At 46.5% G+C, this 22,837-nt stretch overlaps 1 protein-coding gene across 2 annotated transcripts in view; it reads right to left on the minus strand.

The window, feature by feature from the left end:
• The window catches only part of pde9aa (phosphodiesterase 9aa), a 70,483-nt gene extending 48,435 nt beyond the window's left edge, over nt 1-22,048 (minus strand). The window contains exons 1-7 of one of the 2 annotated variants that reach the window (XM_059650014.1): nt 22,032-22,048; nt 16,478-16,565; nt 14,413-14,483; nt 5,948-6,025; nt 4,735-4,778; nt 554-608; nt 399-469 (exon numbers count right to left, since the gene is read on the minus strand). In XM_059650014.1, the coding sequence (XP_059505997.1) occupies nt 399-469; nt 554-608; nt 4,735-4,778; nt 5,948-6,025; nt 14,413-14,483; nt 16,478-16,549 (391 nt within the window). In that variant the 5' untranslated portion in view covers nt 16,550-16,565; nt 22,032-22,048. Of the gene's footprint in view, nt 1-398; nt 470-553; nt 609-4,734; nt 4,779-5,947; nt 6,026-14,412; nt 14,484-16,477; nt 16,834-22,031 lie in introns of those variants that run through there. The other variant, XM_059650015.1, reaches the window with a different exon arrangement.
• Nucleotides 22,049-22,837: the final 789 nt, after the last annotated feature.

Here is a 22,837-nt window from a genome sequence, read left to right on the forward strand (position 1 = left end):
CCTCTCTCTGCTCTCCCATCTGTCTCTCTCTGCACCCCACTTCATTGCACCCCCTCTCCTTCTCTGCCTCCCGCTTACCCTCTTCTCTCTACCCTCCCCTCTCTGCCCCCTCCCTCTGCCACCCCTCCCTCTTTCTCTCTGACCTCTATCTCTCTCTGCCCCCGCCCTCTACCACACCCTCTCTCTCTCTATCTTTCTCTGTCCCCCCTCTCCCTCTGTCACCCACCCCTCTGCCAACCCCCCTCTATTTCTCTGCCCCCTCTTCCTCTGTCAACCCCTCCTCTCTTTCTGCCCCCCATACCCCCCCCTCTCTCTCTGCCTCTCCCTCTCAGCACCCCCCTCTCTGTCTGTGACCCGCACCCTGACCCCCTCACCACCCTCCCACCCCCAATACGTACATTCCACACGTTTTTCCAAAATGCTGAGACGGTTTGTAACTTCAGATTTGAGTTCGTTGATTTTGAAGGCCCTGGAAGGGAAGGTTCAGTGATTCAGTGATGGTCTCTTATTCACAGTGATGGGGCTGAATGCCCTGAACTGTCAAGAAATTTACCTGGAAAATTGCTCTGCAACTTGAGCTAGAACGTTCTGGAAAACTTCATCTTTCTCTGAAACAGGAAGTTGTAAACAGAGAATGTTTAGAACATAGAACATTACAGCACAGTACAGGCCCTTCGGCCCTCGATGTTGTGCCGAACTGTCATACCGATCTCAAGCCCATCTAACCTACACTATTCCATGTACGTCCATATGCTTATCCAATGACGACTTAAATATACCTAAAGTTGGCGAATCTACTACCGTTGCAGGCAAAGTGTTCCATTTCCTTACTACTCTCTGAGTAAAGAAACTACCTCTGACATAGAACATAGAACATAGAACATAGAACAGTACAGCACAGAACAGGCCCTTCAGTCCACAATGTTGTGCCGACCATTGATCCTCATGTATGCACCCTCAAATTTCTGTGACCATATACATGTCCAGCAGTCTCTTAAATGACCCCAATGACCTTGCTTCCACAACTGCTGCTGGCAACGCATTCCATGCTCTTACAACTCTCTGCGTAAAGAACCTGCCTCTGACATCCCCTCGATACTTTCCACCAACCAGCTTAAAACTATGACCCCTCGTGCTAGCCATTTCTGCCCTGGGAAATAGTCTCTGGCTATCAACTCTATCTATGCCTCTCATTATCTTGTATACCTCAATTAGGTCCCCTCTCCTCCTCCTTTTCTCCAATGAAAAGAGACCGAGCTCAGTCAACCTCTCTTCATAAGATAAGCCCTCCAGTCCAGGCAGCATCCTGGTAAACCTCCTCTGAACCCTCTCCAAAGCATCCACATCTTTCCTATAATAGGGCGACCAGAACTGGACGCAGTATTCCAAGTGCGGTCTAACCAAAGTTTTATAGAGCTGCAATAAGATCTCACGACTCTTAAACTCAATCCCCCTGTTAATGAAAGCCAAAACACCATATGCTTTCTTAACAACCCTGTCCACTTGCGTGGCCATTTTAAGGGATCTATGTATCTGCACACCAAGATCCCTCTGTTCCTCCACGCTGCCAAGAATCCTATCCTTAATCCTGTACTCAGCTTTCAAATTCGACCTTCCAAAATGCATCACCTCGCATTTATCCAGGTTGAACTCCATCTGCCACCTCTCAGCCCATCTCTGCATCCTGTCAATGTCCCGCTGCAGCCTACAACAGCCCTCTACACTGTCAATGACACCTCCGACCTTTGTGTCGTCTGCAAACTTGCTGACCCATCCTTCAATTCCCTCGTCCAAGTCATTAATAAAAATTACAAACAGTAGAGGCCCAAGGACAGAGCCCTGTGGAACTCCACTCACCACTGACTTCCAGGCAGAATATTTTCCTTCTACTACCACTCGCTGTCTTCTGTTGGCCAGCCAATTCTGTATCCAAGCAGCTAAGTTCCCCTGTATCCCATTCCTCCTGACCTTCTGAATGAGCCTACCATGGGGAACCTTATCAAATGCCTTACTGAAGTCCATATACACCACATCCACAGCTCGACCCTCATCAACCTTTCAACAACCTTTCTAGTCACATCTGCCCTATATCTTTCACCCCTCAATTTAAAGCTATGCCCCCTCGTGCTCGCCATCACCATCCTAGGAAAAAGGCTCTCCCTATCCACCCTATCTAACCCTCTGATTGTTTTATATGTTTCAATTAAGTCACCTCTCAACCTTCTTCTCTCTAATGAAAACAGCCTCAAGTCCCTCAGCCTTTCCTTGTAAGACCTTCCCTCCATACCAGGCAACATCCTAGTAAATCTCCTCTACACCCTTTCCAAAGCTTCCACATCCTTCTTATAATGCGGTGACCAGAACTGAACACAATACTCCAAGTGCGGCCGCACCAGAGTTTTGTACAGCTTCACCATAACCTCTTGGTTCCGGAACTCGATCCCTCTATTAATGAAAGCTATGATGGTGATCAACCCAGACTGGCTTAAATTCAAACATTATATCATGTCAACAGTTTACTTCCTCTGTCCTCACTTTAAATGGGGCACTCCCCAAACCGGCACCCTGAAATATTCTCCAAAACCCTCCTCTCCACCTAAAACCTTCTCTATGGTTACCTCTCCCTCCAAAGTACAGATCCCAAACATAGTGACCCCCCCTTTTTGCTGAAGATTCACTTCCAATGAGAAAGAGTAACATACACTCATTCAGAGTTACTTCAAAGTTAATTAACTTGCTGGAGTTTTTTGAAGTGGTAACAGAAAGGGTTGACAAGGGTAACACTGTTGATGTGGTTTACACAGAGGCTTTTGATATAGTGCCACACGACAGACTTGTGAGGAAAGTTATAGGTCGTGGTGTAAATGGGGCATTGGCAACGTGCATACATCATTGGCTGAGATTGCAAACAGACAGTAATGGTCAATGGATATTTTTCCAGCTGGAGGAAGGTTTGTAGTGGAATTCCCTAGGCCTCCTCTGCATCAGGGAAACTAAGCGGAGGCTCGGGGACCGCTTTGCAGAACACCTCCGCTCGGTCCGCAACAAACAACTGCACCTCCCAGTCACGAACCATTTTAACTCCCCCTCCGATTCCTCAGACGACATGTCCATCAAGGGCCTCCTGCAGTGCCACAATGATGCCACCCGAAGGTTGCAGGAACAGCAACTCATATTCCGCTTGGGAACCCTGCAGCCCAATGGTATCAATGTGGATTTCACAAGCTTCAAAATCTCCCCTCCCCCTACTTCATCCCAAAACCAGCCCAGCTTGCCCCTGCCTCCCTAACCTGTTCTTCCTCTCACCTATCCCATTCTCCCACTTCAAGCTGCACCTCCATTTCCTACCTACCATCTCATCCCACCTCCTTGACCTGTCTGTCCTCCCTGGACTCTCCTCTCCACCTACCTTCTCCTCTATCCATCTTTGGTCCGCCTCCCCCTCTCTGCCCATTTCTTTCAGAACCCTCTCCCCCTCCCCCTCTCTGATGAAGGGTCTAGGCCCGAAATGTCAGCTTTTGTGCTCCTGAGATGCTACTTGGCCTGATGTCTTAATCCAGCTTCACACTTTGTTATCTCGGATTCTCCAGCATCTGCAGTTCCCATTATCTCTTCCCTAGGAATCATTTGCTTTTCCTGGTTAATTAACAATGTGAGTCTTGGTGTGCAGGAATAATTTCAAAGTTTCAAATGACATTGAACTTGGAAAAATTGTGAACTGTGAGGAGGACAATGGAGGAGAAGGCAGATAGGGGCCGGATGATGTTCGATGCAGAGAAATGTGAGGTGGTGCACCTTGGTAGGAAGAACTTTGAAAGACAATGTAAAACAGGTGGTACAATTGTAAAGGGGCTGCAGGGGCAGAGGGACCCTGGGTGTATATGTGCACATATCATCGAAGGTAGCAGTACAGTGGGAGACAGCAGTAAATACAGTGTCCTCAGCTTTATTAAATAGCTATAGAGTACAAGAGCAAGAAGGTGTTGTTGAGCTTGTACAAGACCCTTGTTAGACCTCAGCTGGAGGATTGTGTACAATTGTGGATGCAACATTACAGGAAAGATATGAATGCATTGGAGAGAGTGCAGAACTGATGGACAAGAATGTTTCAGGGATGGGAAACTTCAGCGATGAGGATAAATTGAACAACATGGACTGTTCTCCTTGGAGAGAAGGTTGAGAGGAGATCTGATTGAAGTTTGCAAAATTATAAGCAGACTGGACAGAGTAGGTAGGGAGCAGCTGTTCCTGTTTGTAAAAGGCACAACAACAAGACAGTGCAGGTTTAAAAAGTGACATGCATAAGAAGCAAGAGGGATGAGAAAAATATCTTTTTCACAGAGTGAGTAGTTAGGGAATAGAACATGCTGCTTGGAAATATGGTGGAAGCAGATTCAATTGAGGCATTGAAGAGGGTATTGGATGATTATTTAAAATTGAATCAATATGCAGGAATTGAGGGGGGGGCACAGTGAAAGCAGGAGCGTGACACTAAGTCATTACGCTCACTGGATAGCCAGTCTAGACGAGACAAGCTGAAATAGCCTCCTTCTGCAAAAAATTCTGAGATTCAATGATTGCACACACTCAGAGTAACAAATACTCAGGCAGAATAACATACATTCTCTCAGAGTAACACATGCTCACTCATTTCAGAATACACAGCAACCATCAGGAAGTAAGTTATGGGCCTACCTACAGAGAGAATTACTGCTACAAAGCTGATCATCTTACCAGATAACTGAACACCAGTCAGAGCGACAACTCTGTACGGAGAGCTGGAACAGAGACACAGCTGCTTCAGATTGGGACATGACTGAGACACATTCACGTATCATAAGGAACTTTAGCAAGAAATTATGCAAAGTATTCAGCCTGGAGCTCTGAGACTCGTGGTGTTCGCAGGGATCTGTTCTGGGACCTCTGCTCTTTGTGACTTTTATAAATGTCTTGGATGAGAAAGTGGAAGGGTGGGTTAGTAGGTTTGCCGTTGACACGAAGGTTCGTGGAGTTGTGGACAGTGTGGAGGGCTGTTGTAGGTTGCAAAGAGATATTGACAGGATGCAGTTCGGGAAAGAAGTGGCAGATGGAATTCAACTCAGAAAAGTGTGAAGTGATTCATTTTGGAAGGTTGAATTTGAATTCAGAATACAGGGTTAATAGCAGGATTCTCGGCAGTGTGGAGGAACAGAGGGATCTTGGGGTCCACGTCCATAGATCCCTCAAAGTTGCGACCCAAGTTGATAGGAAATGTCAGAGGTAGGTTGTTCACCCAGAGAGCGGTGGGTGTGTGTGGAATGCGCTGCCGGCAGTGGTAGTGGGGTCAGATACTTTAGAGACTTTTAAGCAACTCTTGGATAGGCACATGGAGGGTAGTAAAATGTAGGGTAGGCAGGGTAGATTGATCTTAGTAGGATAATAGGTCAGCACCACATCGTGGGCCGAAGGGCCTGGACTGTGCTGTAATGTTCTATGTTTTACGTTTGCCCTGACCAGAGCAGAGTGATGCTGGTGTGTTCCAGATTACTCAGGGAGTCTGGCTATGGTCTTGTGATAGAGTGTGAGTTGTAGACCATTTGGTGTTCTAGCCGTCCCACAGCTGAGTGGGAGTTTCTCCTGTTCTTACACTCTGCCATTGGGCGGAATTACAAACAAACACCCAGCCTGTTAGACTGTTAAACTGAATAAAAACCTAAAGAAGTGCGGATGCTGTAAATCAGAAACTAAAACAGCAATTGCTGGAAAAGCTCAGCAGGTCTGACAATGTCTGTGGAGAGCTGGAGGGCAGACGGTGCCAGACCTGCTGAGCTTTTCCAGCAATTTCTGTTTTTGTGGCTGTTAGGCTGACCTTACTGAACTGAGGTTGAATGGTTCAAGGAAGTCAGAGTGAGATTATTCAGTGAGTGATGAGGAATTACAAAAGGCTCAGGAGAGAGGTGACACTTGCCTGGCTGTATTTGTTGGCATTGTTGGATCAATAGAGATGATCGCATTGTCGGAATCCAGCAGAGAAATCGCACAGCTCCTGAAATATAGAGACAAGTTAACTCAGCCACATTAGGGGCATTTAAACAGTCCTTGGATAAGCATATGGATAATGATGAGAGAGTGTAGGGGGATGGGCTTAGATTAGTTCACAGGTCGGCGCAACATCGAGGCCTGAAGGGCCTGTTCTGCGCTGTATTGTTCTATGTTCAATGTTCAATGTTCTGTGTTCTGTGTTCTAAGTGATGGAGATTGACAGAAATTGGAGCACAGGCTGATGATAAACTTTTGAGAACAGACATCAATTTAAAACACCAGTTTGCACATGTCAAATTAACCTCAACCCCACACCCACACCCTGCAGTGACCACAAACTGAACCCATATAATAGAAGCATTTGTCACTGACTAACCTACAGAATCTTAAAGTCAAATCAGAAGTTTGTGATGGCATTTGAGTTTGCTTTCCACTCGGGTATAACATAGCCCCAATGCAACCAGCAGCAGACTGCCAATCTGGTCTTCTGGGCAGGAACAAGTGTTTGCCCAGAAATGTAACCATCCCTGAATTCCCCCACTATCAATATCCTGGGGGTTACCAATGACCAGAAATTCAACTGGACTCACCACATAAACTCAGTGGCTACAGAACCGGGTCAGAAGCTGGGAATACCTCAGGAAGGACATACTAGCCCTGGAGCGTGTCCAGCGGAGATTCACACGGATGATCCTTGGAATGGTAGGTTTAACATATGATGAATGGCTAAGGATCCTGGGATTGTACTCATTAGAGTTTAGAAGGTTGAATGGAGATCTAATAGAAACTTACAAGATAATGTATGGTTTAGAAGGGGTGGACGCTGGGAAATTGTTTCCGTTAGGTGGGGAGACTAGGACCTGTGGGCACAGCCTTAAAATTAGAGGGGGTAAATTTAGAACGGAAATGAGGTGACATTTCTTCAGCCAGAGAGTGGTGGGCCTGTGGAATTCATTGGCACAGAGTGCAGTGGAAGCCTGGACATTAGATGCCCTCAAGGCAGAGATCGACAAATTTTTGATCTCACAAGGAATCAAGGGCCTATGGGGAGAGTGCAGGGAAGTGGAGTTGAAATGCCCATCAGCCATGATTTAAATGGCGGAGTGGACTTGATGGGCCAAATGGCCTTACTTCCACTCCTATGTCTTATGGTCTTATTGTCTTATGAATAACTCATCTCGTGGCTCCTCAAAGCCTGTCCACGAGGTACAAGTGAGGAGTGTGATGGAATACTCTCCACTTGCCTGGATGGGTGCAGCGCCAACAACACTAGAGAAGCTTGACACCATCCAGGGCAAAGCAGCCGCTTGATTGGCACCACATCCACAAACATCCCACTCCCTCCACCACCGACACTCAGTCGCAGCAGTGTGTACTATCGACAAGATGCTCTGCAGATATTCACCAAACATCTTCAGACAGCACCTTCCAAACCCACACCCACTTCCATCTGGAAGGACAAGGGCAGCAGATACATGGGAACACCACCACTTCCAAGTTACCCTCGAAGCCACCTCCCTATTTCTGATGAAGGGCCCCAACCTGAAACATCAATTTTCCTGCTTTGATGCTGCCTGACCGGCTATGTTCCTCCAGCTCCACACTGTTATCTCCACAATACTGCCTGTTTTAGTATCATCCACAAATTTACAAATCATGCCTTGTGCATTCTCATCCAAATCATCAAAATAGGTAACAATAAGCAATGGGCCCAGCACCAACCTCTGAGGCACACCACTAGTCACAGTCACCAGTCTGACAAGCATCCTTCCACTATTACTCTCTGTTTCCTACCATCAAGCCAATTGCGTATCCAATTTGCTAACTCTCCGTGGACCCCATGTGATCTAACCTTCCTGAGCAGCCTGCCATGTGGAACCTTATCAAAGGCCTTACTGAAATCCAAGCAGGCTACTTCTACTGCCCTACCCTCATCAACCTTCCTGGTCAATTCATCAAAGAACTCGAAAAAATTTTGAGGCATGATCTCCCATGCATGAAACCATGCTGACTACTCCTAATCAAACCCTGTCTTTCTAAATGCATGTATATCTTATCCCTCAATCTTCTCTAGTAACTTATCTACCGCAGATGTTAAGCTTACTGGTCTATTATTCCCAGGTTTTTCTTTGCAGCCCTTCTTGAACAAGGGAATAACATTTGTTACCCTCCAGTCTTCCAGAACCTCACACGTGGCTAATGATGATGCAAATAAATCAGCCAAGAGGCCCACAATTTCTTTTCTAGCCTCTTGCAGGGTTCTTGGATATATCTGATTAGGACCAGGAGATTTATCCACCTTCAAACATTCTAACACTACCAACACCTCTTCTACTCTGATATGGACAATTACCAAGATATCACCACTAACTTCCCCAAGTTCCCATAAACATGGAGAAATATTCATTGAAGACCTCGCCCATCTCCTTCGGTTCCACACATACATATCCACTTTGGTCCTTGAGGGGTCCCATTCTCTCTCTAGATATTCCTTTTCATATGCTTAAATAAGCTGTTTGGATTCACTCTAATCTTCTCAGCCAAAGTTATCTCATGGCCCCGTTAGCCCTCCTGGTTTCATTCTTCAGTAAACTCGTGTATCACATATACACCTCAACGGATTCCCTTGATCCCAGCTGCCAGTACCTGAGCCATGCCTCATTCTTTTTCCTGATCTAAGCCTTAATATCGCTTGTCATCCAGGGTTCCCTATGCCTGCCAACCTTGCCCTTCAGCCTCATAAGAACATACAACCCTTGAACTCCATCTATCGCACTTTTAAAGGTCTCCCACTTGCCACAGGTTTCTTTGCCTGCAAACCAGCTACTCCAATCAAGCCCTGCAAGATCCTGTCTAATTCCATCAAAATTGGCTTGCCTCTATTTAGAACTCGAACCTCTGGACCGGTTTTGTCCTTTTCCATAACTATTTTAAAATTAATAGAACTAGAGTCACTGGTTCACCTCAGTCACCTGCCCTGCCCTACTTCCCAAGAGTAGGTGGAGTTTTTCCCCCTTCTGAGTAGGACCCTCTATATACTGCTTGAGGAAAGTTTCTAATCCCTTAACACTATGGCAGTCCCAGTCTACGTTAGGGAAACTTAAAATCCCCTACTCTGACAACTTTAATTGTCCTGCAAGTCACTGCAATCTCTGTGCATATTTGTTCCTCTGATTCCTGTTGACTATTTGGGGGCTGATGTACAGCCCCAATAATGTCACCGTCTCCCTATTTTTTAGCTCCACCCACCTAGCCTGACCAGATGATCCCTCAGTTATTTCATCTCTGACTACTGCTGTTATATGCCCCTCAGCCAAAAATAAAGCTCCCCCTCCCCTCTTTCCTCCACCTCTGTCCTGCCTAAAACACCTATACCCTGGCACATTAAGCTGTCCCTCCTTTAGCCATATTTCTGTAATGGCTCTAATATCCCAGCCCCACGTATCTATCCACACCCTGAGTTTATCAGCCTTACCTGTCAGCCCTCTTGCATTGAAATAGATGCAATTTAATCCAACAGGCATTCTTCATTCCCTGCCCTGTTCCAGCCTGACCTGTCTCTTTATTTTATTTCTGATTATTGTATCTCCTTCCACCCTCACACTTGCCTCTCTGCTCGAAGACCAAACCACCCCTCCTGCCAATTTGGTTTAAATCCTCTCTTGCCGCACTAGCAAATCTGCCCACCAGGATATTGGTTCCCCCTCCAGTTCAAGTGGAAACTGTCCTTCTTGAACAGGTCATCTCTGCCTCAGAAAAGATCCCAATGATCCAGGAATCCGAATCCCTGCCCCCTGCACCAATTCGTTAGCCACACATTCATCCGCCATATCTTCCTGTTCTGACCCTCACTAAGCACGTGGCACTGGAAGTAATCCAGAGATTACCACCATTAATGTCCTGGTTTTTAACTTTTTTCCTGCCTCCCTACAATCACTCCACAGGACCTCATCTCTATTTCTATCTATGCCATCTGTGCCAATGTGCAAAATGACTTTTGGCTGCTCACCCTCGCCATTGCGAATGTTCTGCAGCTGCTCCAAGACATCCTGAACCCCGGCGCCTGCAATCAGTGAAGATAGACAACTGCACCTCCTCACGATAACGCTCAATACTGGAGCCCCCCAAGGATTCGTGCTTAGCCCTGTACTATACTCCCTGTATATCCACTACTGTGTTGCCAAACCACCAATAATAGGATGGATATCTAACAACAACGTCAAAACACAGATGGGGGGACAGAAGGCTTGGTGACACAGTGCAATGAGCACAGCCCATTTCTCAATGTTGGCAAAACTAAAGAACTGATCATTGCCTTCATGAAGAAAGGAGGAGAACACGCCCCCATCTGCATCAACGGAACTGAGTTTGAGAGGGTGCAGAGCGTCAAGTTCCTCAGAGTGCCGATAACCAACAAACTGTCCTGGAATTCCCATGTAGATGCAACTGCCAAGAAGGCACAACAATGCTTCTTCTTCCTCAGGCAGCTCAGGAAAATCGGCGTGTCCATAGCGTTCCTCACAAAGTTCTACAGATGTACTGTTGAAAACTAGGGGGAAGCAATGACCTAGTGGTATTATCACTGAACTGTTAATACAGAGACAGATAACCTGGGTTCGAATCCTGCCACAGCAGATGGTGGAACTTGAATTCAATAAAATATCTGGAATTAAGAATCTAACGATGACCATAAATCCATTGTCGATTGTTGGAAAATCCCACCTGGTTCACTGATGTCCTTTAAGGAGGTAAACTGCCATCCTTACCTGGTCTGGCCTACATGTGACTCCAGATCCACAGCCATGTGGTCAATTCTGAGCTGCCCTCTGGATAATTAGGGATGGACAATAAATGCTGCCTGGCCAGAGACGCCCTCATCCCAAGAATGAATAATTTTTAAAATTATCTCGGTGCATAACAGCCTGGTACGGCAACTGCTCTACCCTGGACCATAAGAAACTACAGAAGGTGGTGTGCACAGCCCAGACCATCATGGAAGCCAACCTTCCGTCCATGGGCTCCATTTAGTTCATAAATTTACAAGTTACAGGGGCAGAATTAGGCCATTCGATCATGGCTGATATACTCTTCACTCCCATTTTCCTGCCTTCTCCCCATAACCTTCAACCAATTACCAATTAAAAATCTGTCTAACTCCTCCCTAAATTTACTCACTGTCCCAGAATCTACTGCACTTTGGGGTAGCGAATTCCACAGATTCACAACCCATTGGGAGAACTAGTTTCTCTCCAACTCTATTCTAGATTTGCTACTCCGTATCCTAAGACTAGGGGGTCTCAGTCTGGAATGTCCCGCAAGAGGAGCATCCACTCCATGTCTATTTTATCTAAACCTTTTATCATCTCGAATACCTCTATTTGATCTCCCTCATCCTTCTAAATTGCAGAGAGTATAGGCCTAAACTGTTCAATATCTCTTCATACAACAAACCCCTCAACTGTGGGATCAATCTAGTGAATCTCCTCTGAATTGCCTCAGATGCCACTACATCCTTCCTCAAATAAAGGGACCAAAACTGTGCACAATACTCCAGGTGCGGTCTCACCAATGCCCTGTACAGTTGCAACAATACTTCCTTACCTTTATATTCTATTCCTTTAGCTATAAAAGCAACTTTCCATTCCCTTTCTTTTATTGTCTACTGTATCTGCATGCTAGTTTTGTGACTCATGAATGAGGACACCCAGATCCCTCTGCACCGGAGCACCCCGAAATCTCTTCCCATTTAGAATATAGGTTGCCTTCCCTGTTTTCTGACCAAAATGCATGACCTCACACTTATCCATGTTAATCTCCATCAGCCACATTTTGGCCCACTCTCCGAACCTATCCATATCCATTTGTAAGGTTCTTATTCCCTCATTGCTATTTACCATCCCCCATATTTTTGTGCTGTCTGCAATTTTGGCACTAAGCTTTCTATCCCTGTATCCAAGTTATTCATGTACGTTGTAAATAGCTAGAGTCCAAGGACCCAATCCTGTGGCATCCCACTTGTTTCTTTCTTGCCAACTGGAAAACAAACCATTTACCCCAACTCTCTGTCTTCCGTCCACTGCCAGTTGCCCATCCAAACTAACAAATTACCCCCAATTTGAGATGATCCAACCTTGTGAATTAATCTTTTATGCGGCACTTTATCAAATGCCTTCTGGAAGTCCAGATACATTACTTCTACAGGATTCCCATTATCTACTTTGCTCGTTACATCTTCAAAGAATGCTAGCAAATTAGTCAAACATGATTTGCCCTTCATAAAACCATGCTGACTCTGACAGATAGTGTTCTGACTTTCCAAATGTCCTGATATGGCGTCTTTGATAATTGATTCTAACACTTTGCCAACAGCAGATGTTAAACTAACACAACTATAACTTTCCACATACTGCCTCCCTCTCTTTTTGAATAGGGGCATTACATTCACATTTTTCCAATCCGCATTGTAGAGGAAGCTTTACTCTGTATCTAACCCTGTGCTGTCCCTGTCGCTGGGAGTGTTTGATGGGGAACAGTGTAGAGGGAGCTTTACTCTGTATCTAACCCCATGCTGAGCCTGTCCTGGGAGTGTTTGATGGGGACAGTGTAGAGGAAGCTTTACTCTGTATCTAACCCTGTGCTGTCTCTGTCACTGGGAGTGTTTGATAGGGGACAGTGTAGAGGAAGCTTTACTCTGTATCTAACCCTGTGCTGTCCCTGTCCTGGGAGTGTTTGATGGGGGCGCTGCCAAGGGAGTTTTACCCTGTATCTAACCCCGTGCTGTCCCTGTCCCTGGGAGCGTTTGATGGAGGACAGTGTAGAGGGGAACTTTACTCTATATCTAACCCTGTGCTGTCCCTGTCCTGGGAGTGTTTGATGGGGGCACTGCCAAGGGAGTTTTACCCTGTATCTAACCCCGCGCCTATATCGAAAGTGAATTTGAATTTTTTTTACTCTGTTTCAGTGTGTTCTCTCCTGTCAGAGTCTAATTATGTATTTGAAAAAGGCAAGGACTGATTGGGGGCGATCAACATGGCTTTGTGCATGGGAAATTGTGTCTCACTAACTTAATGGAGTTTTTCGTAGAGGTAACGAAGAGGATTGGTGAAGGCAGAGTGGTGAACATGATCTATGCAGACTTCAGTAAAGCTTTCACTAGGGACCCTTACTATAGACTGGTTAACGAGGTTAGATCACACAGGACAGATGGAGAACGAGCTATTTGGACACAGAACTGGCTGAAAGGTAAAAGACAGAAAGTTATAAGGGAGGGTTACTTTACAGACTGGAGGTCTGTGACGAGCGGTGCACCTCAAGGATCCGTGCTGCGTCTCCTGCTTTTTCTCATTTATATAAATGGTTTGGATGTGAACACGGGGGTATGGTTAAGAAGTTTGCAGATGACACCAGAATTGAAGTGTAGGGGGCACTGAAGAAGGTTACCTCAGTGTACAACAGGACCTTGATCAGATGGGCCAATGGGCTGAGGAGTAGCAGGTGGAGTTTCAATAAATGTGAGGTGCTGCATTTTGGAAAGACAAACCAGAACAGGAATTATACACTTCATGGTAAAGTCCTGGGGAGTGTTACTGAGCAAAGAGACCTCAGAGTACAGGTTTATTGTTCCTTGAAAGTGGAGTTGCAGAAAGAATTTATTTAGGAAGGTATTTAATTAAATTTATTTATTTTGCAGAGAATTTATTTAGGAAGGTATTTAATTAATTTAATTTAATTTATTTATTTTGCAGAGAATTTATTTAGGAAGGTATTTAGTATGCTTGCTGTTATTGGTCAGGGGTGGAGAGTGCATTGATTATAGGAGCTGGGAGGTCATGCTGCAGTTGTACAGGACATCAGTTAGGGCGTTATTTGAATACTGTGTGGGATTCTGATCTCCCTGTTATAGGAAGGATGTTGTGAGGCTTGAAAGGGCTCAGGAAACATTTACAATGATGTGGCCAGGGTTGGAGGGTTTGAGCTACAGCGAGAGGCTATTTTCTCTGGAATGTCAGAGGCTGAGGCTGACCTTATAGAGGTTTATAAAATCATAAGGGACAATGCATAGGTTAAATAGACGAGATATTTTCCCCAGGGTAGGGGAGTCTAAAACTAAACGCATTGGTTTAAGGTGAGAGGGGAAAGATTTAAAAGAGACCCAGGGGCAACATTTTCATGCAGAGGGTGGTCTGTGTATGGAGTGAGCTGCCAGCGGAAGTGGTGGAGGCCGGTACGGTTACAACATTTAAAAGGCATCTGGATGGGTACACGAATAGGAAGGGTTTAGAGGGATATGGGCCAAATGCTGGTAAATGGTTCTGACACGGATTAGTTGGACCAAGGGTCTGTTTCGGTGCTGTACAGCTGTGTGTGTGAGGGAGGGAGTGAGGTCCTTACCGAGCCAGTCCAGAGGTGCTGCACAGTAACTCTCGGACGTCACTGGGGCTGCAGTATTTGCTGAAAATGACCTGTGTCAAAGACAAGCAGTGACAGTAAAAGCTGCCCCATCAATCACCGCAATTAGAGAATCCAAAATCCTCAGCACTGCCTTCACTATCCCACGTGGAACAGGTGGAGGGGGCACAGGGGAGAGAGAGCCTGGGGGGTGGTGTGCGGTTCCATAACGGTGGGAGGGGGATCAGTAACAACAGTCAGAGAGGGGAGCAGCAAGGGTCTGGCCGTGGTCCCAATGAAAAGGAACAGAACCCAGTTCTGATGAGTTGTGATGGATAAGACCAGGAGCTGAGAAATTCCATGTCCCTTGAAGTGAGACAAGGTCAGGTCCCTGCTCTGTGAAAAGTTCTGATTGGAATCTCCCACCCTTTCCATTCTGACTCCCACTCTCCCTCTGATCTCCATCTGAATCTTTTCTCATTGCTGGAGAATCCTTGCAAACCCCACACTATCTCTCACAGTTACACATACATCCCAAACCTCCCGCTCTGCACCAACATCCCAAACCTCCGCACCGACACCCCAAACCTCCCACTCCGCACCGACATCCCAAACCTCCCGCTCCGCACCAACATCCCAAACCTCCGCACCGACACCCCACTCCACACCGACATCCCAAACCTCCCGCTCCGCACCAACATCCCAAACCTCCGCACCGACACCCCAAACCTCCCACTCCGCACCGACATTCCAAACCTCCCGCTCCACACTAACATCCCACTCCGCACCGACACCCTGCTCCGCACCGATGTCCCGTTCCGTACTGACATCCCAAACCTCCGCACCGACATCCCGCTCCGCACCAACATCCCGCTCCGCACCAACATCCCACTCCGCACCAACATCCCAAACCTCCCGCTCCGCACCGACATCCCACTCCGCACCGACACCCCGCTCCGCACTGACATCCCAAACCTCCGCACCGACACCCCGCTCCGCACGGACATCCCAAACCTCCGCACCGACACCCCGCTCCGCACCAACACCCAACTCCGCACCGACACCCCGCTCCGCACCAACACCCAACTCCGCACCGACACCCCGCTCCACACTGACATCCCAAACCTCCATACCGACACCCTGCTCCACACGGACATCCCGGTCCGTACCAACATCACACTCTGCACCAACATCCCACTCCGGCCTGCTCCCCTGGCCATGCCAATTGTCACCACCTCCCCCACTCTGTCCTCAAATCCCCTCATCATTTTCAATCTTACACTGCAGCTCAAATTCGTCCCTCTATTCCACAAGAAGTGGTATCGTTCTCCAAATTATCCCAACATTTCTGCCCAAATTCAAAACCTTCCTTACAATTCCCAGGAGTGCCTTCCCTCGGCTTCGAGCTGCTCTTTGACAAATGGGACTAAAGGGATCTTTATTTACCTGAAGGCAAGGCAGTTGTGAAAGAGTTTCTCCTTGTGCAGGGGCTTCAGGGAAGCAGCACGGGTCCCAGGGTCTCTGACTCTCCCCAGAAGTGGGTAAATCCCACCAGTGTCAGCTCCGACTTTCTCAGGCTCATGCACTGCTTTGCGCTTCCTCTCATGCTTTTGGGAAAAAGCTAATGCGGCAGAGAGTCAATAAGAGCAGCTCCAAAAGGACACTGCCTCAGATTGCTTGCTTCATGATGCTATCACCAAGATAATTAACAGCTCAGCCCGGAAAATGCCCGACCATCCAGAGGCATCCCTGGACAGTGATTGGGAACAGGAACCCTGGCTGATATCTACACCACCTCCCCGCCACCCGCCACCCCCAACCTCTCCCCAACCCAGGGCTTATTGAGTCCTTGAGTTTCTGGATCTGTTGATCGCCAAGTGAAGTCAGATCCTCCTGGTCTGGGAGCTGATGCCTCCTCAGTGTCACCTTGAGCTGAACAGGAAGTTCCATTTTACCAATCCCTGCCTTTGCCCTATTTGGATGAATTGAATGGGATTTCCACCTGGGAATGTCTCAATCTGGAAAACTATGGAGAAATTAGCTGTGCCTGCTCATTGAGTGACGGTACCTTCTGGGTGCGGCTCTCTCCAATGTCCAGGAAAATTGCCTTGGAGCGGTGCGTGGACGATGCTGATCCCATTCCTCTCCTGCTGAGCCTGTGATGGACACGGGCTTGGTGAGGTGGAAATTCCAAACTGAGCTCCTCTGCCGCCCAGCAGTAAACCTGCTTTCTCACCGTTTGAGAACAATTCCAAGGGTGACAGCAAGCCAGCTGGAGCTGACCACACACACACACACACAGGCACGGACAGACACAGAGAGACAGAGACACACAGACACAGCCTGCAATACTGAGCTCTGTCCCCTTGACATTCCGTCTGAATCACACAATATTCTGCTCTTTTCCAGTCTCTAAGCACCTCTGAATCTCCATAGCAACACACTAGAGAGTTGGAAGCCTCCAGAATTAAATGTCCTGATTACTACATCTCAAGAGGCACTTTGAGCAGAAGCTATTGGACAGGTGGAGGTGAACAGGGGAGTCATCTCAACCAATTGATTGGAGTTTAACTGAGTTAGCAGAAAACCAACTTCTCTCCTCAGCATACAATAAACCACAGATTCAGGGGAATTCTGAGGACAGGAAAACAGAGCTCGCTGAAGTGGGGAGGTAAATTAGATTAAAGGAGAAGTCAACAAAGACACAGTGACGGATATTGAACACGAAATCTCGGAATACACAAAACAGATATATTCCAAAGAATAAGAATGGTTTCAAGGCATGAACCCACACTATTGGTGAGCTCAAAAAGGTTTGAGGTAGCATTAAACTAAAAGCAAAAGTATATAGTTGTGCAAAAACTGATGACTCTCACATTCTAAAGAGGTGTTGGACAGGGCTCTACATGTTGACTGTTTTTCTCTCCACAGATGTTGTCAGACTTGCTGAGTTTCTCCAATCGTTCCTGTTTTCATTTCAGATTTCTAATATCCTGCAGGACTGTGCTTTTATTTGTAAATTGGAATTCCTGGCTCTGACATCAGACTTCTGAGAAACCAGTTTAGATTACTAGCAAAACAAAGTGAGTTATCCCTTGCCAATCAGAAAGTCAGTGGTTAAAATAGACACCAAGCTCTGGAGGTCCATTTTTCACAGAGCAGAGGATGACAGTGCTGTAGGGGAAGCTCATCTGAGATCAAATGACCAAAAGGACAGGTTTCTGGAGCACAGCGGAGGTGGAATTGGCAAGGAGTAGCTTTGGGTGGCCAATGTAGCCATGGAAGGCTGTCAGTTGGGGTGGGGTGCAACTCCTGTGTAAATAAAGGGCCTGAAGCTCTATCTGCAGAAGAATAACTTTTGAGGAACATGGTAGCTGAGATTAATGTCACAGACTGAAGGAACTCTTTGTTATGTCAGCTATTTAAAGAATCATTTATAGTCTTTGGCATTGATCTTTACCTCGTCATTGTCTACAGGAATAGTGCCAGATGACTGGAGGATAGCAAATGTGGTTCCCCTGTTCAAGAAGGGGAGTAGAGACAACCCTGGTAATTATAGACCAGTGAGCCTTACCTCAGTTGTTGGTAAAGTGTTGGAAAAGGTTATAAGGCATAGGATTTATAATCATCTAGAAAGAATAAATTGATTAGGGATAGTCAACACGGTTTTGTGAAGGGAAGGTCGTGCCTCACAAACCTTATTGAGTTAAAACGTAGAACATAGAACATAGAACAGTACAGCACAGAACAGGCCCTTCAGCCCACAATGTTGTGCCGACCATTGATCCTCATGTATGCACCCTCAAATTTCTGTGACCATATGCATGTCCAGCAGTCTCTTAAATGACCCCAATGACCTTGATTCCACAACTGCTGCTGGCAACGCATTCCATGCTCTCAACTCTCTGTGTAAAGAACCCGCCCCTGACATGCCTTCTATACTTTCCTCCAACCAGCTAAAAACTATGACCCCTCGTGCTAGCCATTTCTGCCCTGGGAAATAGTCTCTGGCTATCAACTCTATCTATGCCTCTCATTATCTTGTATACCTCAATTAGGTCCCCTCTCCTCCTCCTTTTCTTCAATGAAAAGAGACCGAGCTCAGTCAACCTCTCTTCATAAGATAAGCCCTCCAGTCCAGGCAGCATCCTGGTAAACCTCCTCTGAACCATCTCCGAAGCATCCACATCGTTCCTATAATAGGGCGACCAGAAATGGATGCAGTATTCCAAGTGCGGTCTAACCAAAGTTTTATACAGCTGCAACAAGATCTCACGACTCTTAAACTCAATCCCCCTGCTAATGAAAGCCAAAACACCATATGCTTTCTTAACAACCCTGTCCACTTGGGTGGCCATTTTAAAGGATCTATGTATCTGCACACCAAGATCCCTCTGTTCATCCACACTGCCAAGAATCCTATCCTTAATCCTGTACTCAGCTTTCAAATTCGACCTTCCAAAATGCATCACCTCCCATTTATCCAGGTTGAACTCCATCTGCCACCTCTCAGCCCATCTCTGCATCCTGTCAATGTCCCGCTGCAGCCTACAACAGCCCTCTATACTGTCAACGACACCTCCGACCGTTGTGTCGTCTGCAAACTTGCTGACCCATCCTTCAATTCCCTCATCCAAGTCATTAATAAAAATTACAAACAGTACAGGCCCAAGGACAGAGCCCTGTGGAACACCACTCACCACTGACTTCCAGGCAGAATATTTTCCTTCTACCACCACTTGCTGTCTTCTGTTGGCCAGCCAATTCTGTATCCAGACAGCTAAGTTCCCCTGTATCCCATTCCTCCTGACCTTCTGAATGAGCCTACCATGGGGAACCTTATCAAATGCCTTACTGAAGTCCATATACACCACATCCACAGTTCGACCCTCATCAACTTTTCTAGTCACATCCTCAAAAAACTCGATAAGGTTTGTAAGGCATGACCTACCCCTCACAAAGCCGTGTTGACTGTATTTGATCAAGCCATGCTCTTCCAGATGGTCATAAATCTTATCCCTCAGAATCCTTTCTAACACCTTGCAGACGACAGACGTGAGACTTACTGGTCTGTAATTGTCGGGGATTTCCCTATTTCCTTTCTTGAAGAGAGGAATTACATTTGCCTCTCTCCAGTCCTCAGGTACGACTCCAGTGGAGAGCGAGGATGCAAAGATCTTCGCAAGTGGCGAAGCAATTGCATTTCTCGCTTCCCAAAGCAGCCGAGGACAAATCTGGTCCGGGCCTGGCGACTTGTCAATCTTAATGTTTGACAAAATTTTCAGCACATCAGCTTCGTCTATCTCTATCCATTCCAGCATGCACACCTGCTCTTCAAAGGTTTCATTCACTACAAAGTTCATTTCTTTCGTAAAGACAGAAGCAAAAAACTCATTTAGGGCTTCCCCTACCTCCTCAGACTCCACACACAAGTTCCCTATGCTATCCCTGATCGGCCCTACTCTTTCTTTGACCATTCTCTTATTCCTCATATAAGTGTAAAATGCCTTTGTGTTCTCCCTAATTCGTTCTGCCAAGCCTTTCTCGTGCCCCCTCCTGGCTCTCCTCAGACCATTTTTGAGCTCCTTCCTTGCCTGCGTGTAATCCTCTCCAGCTGAACTTGACCCTAGCTTCCTCCACCTTATGTAAACTACCTTCTTCCTTTTCACAAGAAGCTCCACCGCTCTCGTCATCCAAGGTTCCTTTATCTTACCCCTTCTTGCCTGTCTCAGAGGGACATATTTACTCATCACTCGCAACAACTGTTCCTTAAACAGTCTCCAGTTCTTTGAGAAGGTGACCAAACAGGTAGATGAGAGTAAACCGGTTGATGTGGTGTATATGGATTTCAGCAAGGCGTTCGATAAGGTTCCCCACAGTAGGCTATTGTACAAAATGCGGAGGAATGGAATTGTGGGAGATATAGCAGTTTGGATCGGAAATTGGCTTGCTGAAAGAAGGCAGAGGGTGGTAGTTGATGGGAAATGTTCATCCTGGAGACCAGTTACTAGTGGTGTACCGCAAGGGTCGGTGTTGGGTCCACTGCTGTTTGTCATTTTTATAAATGACCTGGATGAGGGCATAGAAGATAATAAAATGTGAGGCTGGATGAACACAGCAGGCCAAGCAGCATCTCAGGAGCACAAAAGCTGACGTTTCGGGCCTAGACCCTTCATCAGAGAGGGCATAGAAGGATGGGTTAGTAAATTTGCAGACGACACTAAGGTCGGTGGAGTTGTGGATAGTGATGAAAGATGCTGTAGGTTGCAGAGAGACATAGATAAGCTGCCGAGCTGGGCTGAGAGGTGGCAAATGGAGTTTAATGCAGACAAGTGTGAGGTGATGCACTTTGGTAGGAGTAACCGGAAGGCAAAGTACTGGGCTAATGGTAAGATTCTTAACAGTGTAGATGAGCAGAGAGATCTCGGTGTCCATGTACATAGATCCTTGAAAGTTGCCACCCAGGTTGACAGGGCTGTTAAGAAGGCGTATACAGTGTTTTAGCTGTTATTAATAGAGGAATCGAGTTCCGGAACCAAGAGGTTATGCTGCAGCTGTAACAAAACTCTGGTGCGGCTGCACTTGGAGTATTGTGTACAGTTCTGGTCAACGCATTATAAGAAGGATGTGGAAGCTTTGGAAAGGGTGCAGAGGAGATTTACTAGGATGTTGCCTGGTATGGAGGGAAGGTCTTACGAGGAAAGGCTGAGGGACTTGAGGCTGTTTTCATTCGAGAGAAGAAGGTTGAGAGGAGACTTAATTGAAACATATAAAATAATCAGAGGGTTGGATAGGGAGAGCCTTTTTCCTAGGATGGTGACGGTGAGCACGAGGGGGCATAGCTTTAAATTGAGGAGTGAAAGATATAGGACAGATGTCAGAGGAGTTTTTTTACTCAGAGAGTAGTAAGGGAATGGAACGCTTTGCCTGCAACGGTCGTAGATTCGCCAACTTTAGGTACATTTAAGTCGTCATTGGATAAGCATATGGACGTACATGGAATAGTGTAGGTTAGATGGGCTTGAGATCGGTATGACAGGTCGGCACAACATTGAGGGCTGAAGGGCCTGTACTGTGCTGTAATGTTCTATCTATTCTATCTATCTATTCTAGTCTCTACTAAATAAAATTTGGCTGTTAATTGTTACTGTTAAAGAGTTAAATCTTGTCTAATAGTTGTTTTCATGAGGGTCATTTGTAAATTTCATTCATTGTGTAACTGAGTTCTAGAGAACCATGACTCCTCACTGTTAGTTCGGCTGTCAGTCCCTCTTATCCACTACCCCTCGATGACATCACTCTGAAGTCACCTTATAAACTACAAACAGCTCTAACTCACCACCACCCCTCTTATCTCCTCCCTGGTGAAAAATGTTTTCTGAATGAGCAGACATTTCCTCTGTTGGGAAAACTGAAGGCCTTGTTTTCAGTCTCTGCCACTCCCTCCTGCTGATTCTCCCTGGCAACAGCGAGAGGTTAATGAGATTGATTCAGACTGTCTTTAACTTGGTGTCAGATTTGGCTCTGAAATCAACTTGATACTCCCAGGCTGCCGACGTTCACCTCTATAAGCTGTCTGATCCATCTCAGGCTGTCTGTTGTGTCCCTGAAGTTGCTGTTACCTCTGCAATCTCCTCCTGTTGCCTGTCCCACAACAACCTTTGACTCAACCCAACCCTCTGATGTCAATGTCTGATTTCATACCATGTCCCACCCACTCATTAACTCCCTGCTTACTGACTTTCACTGACACTCTGTTCAACAAAATCCAGATTTAAAAGTTGTTTTCATAACTTTACATCTACCTGATCCCTGCAATCTTCTGCAGCTCCAAAGTGAGTGGTTACTCTGGGGTGAGCGAGTCCATAACCAGTGAGGCTCTGCACAAGCACCAAGCCCAGCCACACTCAGAAATACGAGTTTAGAAGGAACAGAGACAATGACCATCTCCAGCAAGAGACAGTCAAACCAGCGTCCATTGACATTCAATGGTGTTATCATTACTCAATCCCCCACAACCCAGAGCTTACCAATGACCAGAAACTCAACTGGACTCGCCACATAAACACAGTGACTAGGAATAGTGTGGCGAGTAATTCACCTCCTGACTCCCTAAAGCCTGCCCACGACCCACAAGGCACAAGTCAGGAGTGCGATGGAATATTCCCCAGTTGTCTAGTTGAGTGCAGGCCCAACAATATCCAAGAAGCTTGACACCATCCAGGACAAAGTTGCCCCCTTGATTAGCACCACATCCACAAGCATCTCACTCCCTCCACCACCGACACTCAGTAGCAGCAGTGAGTACATGATGCAGAAATTCACCAAAGATCCTCAGGCAGCACCTTCCAAACCCATGACCATCTCTAACTAGAAGGACAACGGCAGCAGATACATTGGAACACCACCACTTCAAGTTCCCCTCCAA

The sequence above is a fragment of the Stegostoma tigrinum genome, chromosome 12 (genome assembly GCF_030684315.1).
Source record: "Stegostoma tigrinum isolate sSteTig4 chromosome 12, sSteTig4.hap1, whole genome shotgun sequence".
Lineage (NCBI taxonomy): Eukaryota > Metazoa > Chordata > Chondrichthyes > Orectolobiformes > Stegostomatidae > Stegostoma > Stegostoma tigrinum.